At 41.3% G+C, this 7,775-nt stretch overlaps 1 protein-coding gene across 1 annotated transcript; it reads left to right on the forward strand.

The window, feature by feature from the left end:
- The first annotated feature begins 379 nt into the window (after positions 1-379).
- hdac10 (histone deacetylase 10) lies at positions 380-7,677 on the forward strand. Its single transcript, XM_068723864.1, has 21 exons — positions 380-502; positions 598-682; positions 1,611-1,745; positions 1,860-1,956; positions 2,074-2,171; positions 2,378-2,482; positions 2,573-2,641; positions 2,732-2,858; positions 3,251-3,316; positions 3,416-3,475; positions 3,677-3,766; positions 3,851-3,957; positions 4,048-4,115; positions 4,789-5,023; positions 5,166-5,256; positions 5,366-5,451; positions 5,555-5,611; positions 5,740-5,821; positions 6,269-6,457; positions 6,569-6,728; positions 6,832-7,677. Exons 2-21 carry the CDS (start codon positions 618-620, stop codon positions 6,861-6,863), a joined length of 2,019 nt encoding a protein of 672 aa, XP_068579965.1. The 5' UTR covers positions 380-502; positions 598-617; the 3' UTR covers positions 6,864-7,677.
- The last annotated feature ends 98 nt before the right edge of the window (positions 7,678-7,775 follow it).

Raw genomic sequence — 7,775 nt, forward strand, 5'->3', positions numbered from 1 at the left:
GGGTTCAAATGACTGGTCTATCTAAGTAAATAGATAAACGTTCTTACCCTATGTACAAAGTAGGTGTTGTGTGTGTGTGTGTGTGTGTGTGTGTGTGTGTGTGTGTGTGTGTGTGAGAGAGAGAGTGTGTGTGTGTGTGTGTCAGTGTGAGTGAGTGTTTTGATATAAAAACTATTGTCTTTTTGCATTTGTGGCGACCATATCCGTCCAAACCAAAGCATCTTCTAATTAGTAAACTCAAAACATATGTACATCAAGCATTTTGCAATTTAAAAGTAAAGAAGAGAAGTACCAGACCCCACCCAGAGGGTGGCGCTGATGAACTATTAAACTGTTTAACAACTTCCATGAAACTCAAAGAAGACTTATATGGCTGCGGTCGAAAAGTCCAAAAATCACACACAGCTGTCCCTTTTGTATTTACACCAGTTCAGCCCCGTACAGTCTCTCACACCCAACCGTTGAACAGCGGTCTCTGAGGGTTCCGGCTTTAAAACAAAAGGTTTGTTAAGCTACACGACATATTCTCCGTCGTACTGACTTCGTGCAATGATTGCAGACGAAACTGTTGCATTGATGAAACTTTGTCCTATGCAGGTCGACAGGTTGACTGTGTGATGAAGATGGGAACAGCGTTGATATATGACGAGGAGATGACCAAATACAAATTGCTCTGGGTTGAGTAAGTAACTGTTGCATGAATCATAATTAATATATTATGTTTTATGATATATTTTAATTGCCACGACTGCGTCTTAACGCTCACGTTTACGCACGTTTCACCTGTTTTCATTCATCTATGCTCATTGGTAGTACGGGTGTAAAAAGAGAAGGTTGGTACACGTAACGCTGAACTGTAATTGTCCTCGTCACCTCGGTTAACGTTAGCTTACAGTGCGCTAATGTACGCGTCTTTCTGTAACTTTATCTTTATCGTGTCTTTAAATAAAGGTAGGAACTGAAGTTGCGGTTAATTGTGTTGCTGCTGGCCCGGGGGACAGTTAAAGAGGAGCACCCGCAGCGTTAGCTTCAAAGCTAACAGCTGTGGTCTTACAACGTTACCCTCTAATCACAGAGTTCATTTCCTCTCAAAGTGAAAGTGTTAAGTTATCACATTTAACTCGTTGAGTCTTTGTTTTGTCGATACTATCGGTTTCATCCAATGTAGTTGTTACTTTGCACTCTTTTCAGCACTTTATTTACTTTCATTCAAAGTTTGTATTTGTACCATATGGTTAGGGTGTACGCTTATCATACACCAAACAAGCACAGCCCTAAAAACACAAAACCTCTCCAATAAGATCACTTCTGTATGTCATGCACTGTATGTATTATCAGCACCAATTCATATTTTTAAACAATGTGTATTCTTGATTTAAGGGAAGGGCCACTGTCTGCTTCTTGACAGTTTCACATCTGTTTCTGATGTTTGTGCTCAAAAAGTGCACAAATGAAATTGCTAAACTACCAATGACAAAAAGATCAATCACAAAATCAGTAATGCTGAATAAATTCACGAGCTCATAATGTACAACTAACTTAATTATTAACGTAATGTCCTTAACTTAATTAAATTGTACGCACCATCATTTTACTATCTTTTTCTCCAGCCCTACATGTAAGATTGAGGTCCCTGAGCGCCTGACAGTGAGTCATGAAGCTCTGGTTAAGGCCGGTCTTGCTGATCGATGCGTCGCTGTACCTGTGCGCGAGGCGACCGACGCAGACATCCTGCTGGTTCACAGGTCGGTCCCGATGTCGACAAAGAGCCCCACCCAGTTCACTGTTCTCTCCTCTTCTTGAGGCTGAAATAAACGCCTGAAGCCACTCATCTCCCTGCACTCTGCTGATCTTAACAGTGAGGAGTACTTGGAGGCGGTGAAGAAGACCCCCTATATGACTCTGGAGGACCTGAAGGAGTTCACCCTGCAGTATGGCGACGTCTACTTCCACCCAGTTAGTCCCGTCCAGTGCTTGATATTCTTGACAGCGGAGTTGCAGCTGTTGCCGTTTATTCCTTTCTGTAGGTCAGCTTCACTCCTAACCCTTCATCTTCCTCATTTACTGCCCTAGAACATCTATCACTGTGCCAAGCTGGCTGCAGGCGCCGCACTGCAACTAGTGGACAGTGTTGTGACGGGGAAGGTGAGGAACGGCATGGCTCTGGTCAGGTGCGGCCGTTAACCCTTTAGACACAGCGGTCCTGATATGTACCCTGATGTCTCTCTTTTTTTAAGTATGGCCTCTTTTTCTACTTTTTACATCATTCCAAACTAAATACTAAGCATTTGTTTGTCAGTTGTCTTTTGTTCCCAGTATTGACTTAATGATTTATAAAATCCTGACATGTATATCGCTCCTCTGTCACTGTCGACAGACCACCAGGACACCACAGTATGCGCAGCGCTGCCAATGGGTTCTGTGTGTTCAACAATGTGGCCATAGCGGCTCAATACGCCAAACAGAAATATGGGATGAAAAGGTAACTTGAGATAGTTTTTGTTTATTCTTGATAGACGTACTGAATTAGTTCTGCCACGATGTATTCTGTTATCTCTTCACATATTTCCAGGGTGTTGATAGTTGACTGGGATGTACATCATGGTCAAGGGGTGCAGTACAGTTTTGAAGATGATCCAAGGTGAGTCCTTGCTGACTGACTAGTTAAGTTGTTTACGTTGCGGTTGTCTTCTAGCATAATGCCTTCTGAATACTGCATGTGATTTCCCAGCGTGCTCTATTTCTCATGGCACCGCTACGAGCATCAGAAATTCTGGCCTCAACTTAGAGACTCAGACTACGACTGTGTTGGCAAAGAGAAAGGGGCGGGATTCAATATCAACGTACCATGGAACAAAGTAAGGAACCATAGATATACTTGACGTTATTGTCAGGGATTTTTGAATTGACTTTATGGAATTTCTGCTTTGACAATAATATAAATTATCCTGAAAATGGCAAAAGTTTTACTTTTTGATAAATAACAATTAAGGCTGCAACTTAGGTTAACTATTCACAATCTTAATTGGTTATTTAAAGAATAATTTAATGTATCGAATGATCAAATTTAAATGAAATATGCTGTTTTATACAAAAGAACAAACGAGCAGCATTACAGATTTTTGAAGCTGAAATCAGAAAACGTTCTTGTATTATTTGCGTTCATGATGTAAAACATTTGCTTTGATGGTTGTGTGTATGAATGTTTTATTTTTATTTTTATTAATGAGGTCCCATTGTGATAATTCAGGTGGGAATGAAGAACAGTGACTATCTTTCGGTCTTCTGTCACGTCCTTCTGCCAATCGCATACGAGGTAACGCATTTAAGAATATTCACATCTCGCTAACAGACACTGATGTGTTTGATATTATTTATGTCAACTTATGACTGATCATGTGTTTCTTTGTCACAGTTTAGCCCAGACCTGGTCCTGGTGTGTGCAGGCTTTGACTCAGCCATCGGGGACCCAGAGGTACTGAATATAAATAGCCATGAAATATACATTTTGTTAATATTTTTAATATCAGGTCCTTCATATGCATCCTTGCACTTCTGTCCTGTTGCTCTCTTATCTCACGACTTGTGAGACCTGTAGAGCTCTGTGTCCAGTCTGTCTGCCACCGTTGGGGACATTTCTATGGTGAAGTGACTTCAGTGGGTCTTTTATTTTCAGGGTGAAATGTGTGCCAGCCCTGACATCTTTGCCCACCTCACTCACCTCCTGATGAACCTGGCAGGAGGGAAAGTGTGTGCCGTGCTGGAGGTCAGGCCACAGATACGTTACAGACACGCTACCATTCGGCCGGAGGAACGTCTGGTAGTAAAAGATTTTGATTGTGTTTTCCAGGGAGGATACAACTTGACTTCCCTCCACCAGTCTGTGTGTCAGACAGTTCAAACTTTGCTTGGAGATCCGGCACCGCGACCTGCGGACCTCGATGGTCCGTGCACAAGGTCGGTCTCACGTTATGTACATCATCATGTACGTCATCACATACGCGTGTGTCTTTATAACCGCAGTGAATTCATTTTTCCTTTTTTCAGTGCACTTGAGTCCCTTCACTGTGTCCGATCAGCTCACAGGCAGTACTGGTCCTGCCTCAAACATGCAGGTATAACATCCACGTTGTTCTTTCTGAGCTTTTTCATCGATTCCTTAAAAAGGTGTCACACCAATTTTAGGATAGCACTCTTTTAAACGGTGTGACTCATGGACAGTTTGATAGAACCAGATATACGGGCTCTGTTTGAAATTGCATATCAACATACTATTTATACTAAATATGACATCAAATTGTGCACGTTTTGCGTTCCAACTGCATTGTATGTGGATTTTGTGTATGCCAGAAATGCTCGGATGTACACTAGATCAGGAATTTGTGATTATTGGACATACTAAACCGAGTGAAAGATAGAATGTTGATTTACATTTGTGATACACAATTTTCTCTTAACGATAGCTCGGACCGGTAACATCGTGATCGATAGTCATGTGATGCGGAGAAGACATGTTTACGTTTACTCCAGTGTGAACACAATGCTGCTGATTGCAAAGTACTTAATCATCTATTTTGTGGGCAGTACGACTATCGTCTTTTTTAAATTTACACACGTTCTTCTTCCTCGTCAAAACCTGCCGCCTACATTGCCCACAATGCAACTCGGCCACTGACGGTTCGCTCTGAGATTCAGGCGTGTTGCGCTAACCGCGGCTAATGTAGCCTCGATCAGAGATGACTTTTCACTTCACTGCTTCATAAAATATATCATTTCTCCTTTCCCCAGCTGAGCTGCCCACCTCTGAAATCAGCACAAAGTCCATTAAATCAGCAGAAGAAGAAGAAAAGCAGAAGAAGGAAGAAGAGGAGAAAGGTGCAGAGAAAGAGGCGTGGCCAGAGCCTCTGGAACGTGTCCCTCCTCCAGTTCGCACTGCTGTAGTCCTCCCTGATGGTGTGGCTTGCCCAGACGGATGTGAACGCTTCAGCTCATCAGAGGACTCGGCCATAGTCAACAAAGTCAGGTAATATTTTTCATAATTTAACTTTTATGTCTTATTATTGACACAGGAAGAATATCACAGGAGGCGTTGCATTTAAAATAATATTTACAGTCACGATTTTGTCTTTATTATTATGCAAAACATGTGTTTTCCCCACAATAAGGGAGAATTTCCTCGAAGGTTCAGATGACAGCGACGCTCTCACAACCCTCTCCAGTCTCACTGCCCTCGTAGAGAAGATGGAGAAGAATGAGGTACCATCTGGATATTATTGTTGTTTGTGTCTCCTCTTTCCGAGTGCTGTGATATGATCTGCTTTTCACATGAGCTGCAAGCTGATCGTATTTATTCACCACATCTCAGATCTGCAATGGCTTGGCGCTGGTCCGCGACGTCTCCATGGCGAGGATGTGTGTTGTCCAGCATGCTGCAACGGCTCACCGCAACCGGTATAGCTAGTTAGCTTAGCATAAAGACTGTAGCCCAGAATATAGAACTATTTCTTTAAATACTGTTTGTTTGATGATTTGATACCTCTTCCTCTTCATGCAGGGTTCTGATCGTGTGTGTTGGAGACGCGGTGGTCCCGAGTCAAGGCACAGACGATGGGTGAATGTCGTTAGTGTGTCCCTAAATTAGACTTTGTGTTCAAATTTTCCCTTTTTGAGCTGATTGAAAAAAAAAAAAAGACATTTATCTGCAACAGTTTGAACAACACGATTTCTTTCCATCTTCAGGAAAACACTCCTGGTGCAGTTCAGCAACAAGGAGTCAGAGGAACAGAAAGGCAAATTTCACATTCCTGTGTGTCTGAAGGAGGTACTGTGTATTACAAGAGTAGAAATCACCATTCACAGGATTTGTGAAGTCATATCTTCTTTGTGCGAGCAGGACTGTAGTGAATTCAGTATTACCCTATTCTCTTTTTTTTGTCTTTCTTTATGATCACATCTCATATCAAGATATTGTGGCCAAAAAGATGCAAATCTTATATATCTCTAATATGAATATATATTTTATTTTAGGCCACTATATTGAGTTAATTTATTTAGATCTGGCCCCTCTTAGTCAATTAGTCAACCAAGAATTTCTTTGGTCAACGACAGCCCTACTTTTGTTGATTAAACGTATTGAAAACAATCTTGGGTTTTTACAGTGTACTGTGGAATATTTCAGTAAATGTTGAAACAGAATGATATTGAAACATTTGTCATGATTGTGCCCCTCTTTGCATGATGTGAAGTGCATCTGTTTGTCTTCTCACAGGGCTGCAGTGACGTGTCAGGGTTCACTCTAGCTGTGTTGGGCCTCCTCCTGCCTCTGGGATACGCGTATGACCCCAGTCTGGTTCTGTTGGTTCGGGCTCCGGGTAGCCGGCTGTGTGACGCTGCGTGGCAACAGCTGACAGGCCTGCTGCAGGGCCTCGCACAAGGACACACTCTGGTGCTCATGCAGGTAAGAAGAAGAGGTATACGTGTTCATCTCTGCCCTCATTTTTGGGGCGTTTTATATAGCAGGTGTTCTACTTTAGTGGTCGCTCATTTTTTTTTTTTTTTTTTATCTCAGGAAGGTGAGAAGGCTTGTGTCGGCCCCACGGCCTCCTCTCTCCTCGGGGTCGCCGCCCCCTCTCTGGGGAAGCTTCCTGCTCCTCAGCCGGACGACGTGGAGGCGCTGGAGAGACTGAGACACAGACTGCAGGCGGACTGGAAGCTACTGCAGACTACAGGTGACTTCACAACAGCAGCGTCGCATAGCAACATGATGTGTGACATCCAGAGTTTGAAACAACCCGTACTAACTCAAGTGGAACTTCTGTCTCCTAAAAACAGCACCAGAAACTGCAGGAGGTGATGAGAAGTGAAGCCGGTCCTGATCCTTTTTTATTATTCAGAAATCAGTTGAAGCACATCAATCAAATGTCTTGATAAAATTTACTATTTTTTAATAAATAAAGTGTATTTCTTAAAAGACACATTTGGAATTAATAAAGCTCTTGTGAACCCCACGATTGATGTGCTTTACAGAGCTTTTGATGGATGGATTATCAAATCAAAGTTGCCTTGATTTACATCTGTAATGTTTAAATACAGGCCTGTGCTATGAATTATATTTTTTTCACCCAAACGATAAATCAAACTCTTATTTCTGTGTGAATTTACCCCAAATCTATGTTGTCAAAAGTTAATATTTTGTCATTTGTTTGTTACCCCATGATGTTTACTGTGGGCAAATTTGTGATAGTAAATATTATAGAAGGCTTCGCAAACATTTTTTTTTTTTTTTTTTTTTTTAAATTAATCTCAAATGTTTATACATGAATAGCGAGTAATAAATCTGAAATAACTTCTGTGTTGATCCTGTTACAAACATATTAATATGTGATTTGCAAGTGTTTGCATCCAACAAGGTTTGAGTATGTTTGCAAAATGAAAATGATTTTGTGTGAATGTTCTAGTTCTGCAATTGAGGATTATTTTGAGCTTTGTATGTAACTTCAGTATTTCCATTTAATGCTACGTTGTCCTTCTACTGCACTACATTTCAGGGGGACCTCTTTATTTATTCCACAGCTGAAGTTACTAATAAAGTTTTGCACACAAAACATCTGATCGGTTTATAAATGTAGTTGCACCGTAAACAAAATGAACGTAATAAAAGTGAACTCCTCGACCAACTACAGCTGTAAAGTCTTGCTTGTGTGTAAATGCATCATTAATAATGATTCATTAAAACATTTTTACACAGACATAATGAATACTTGCAATACTTGACT

Source organism: Cebidichthys violaceus, unplaced genomic scaffold (genome assembly GCF_023349555.1).
Source record: "Cebidichthys violaceus isolate CVI_PGR_0920_01 unplaced genomic scaffold, fCebVio1.0.p SCAF_3, whole genome shotgun sequence".
Lineage (NCBI taxonomy): Eukaryota > Metazoa > Chordata > Actinopteri > Perciformes > Stichaeidae > Cebidichthys > Cebidichthys violaceus.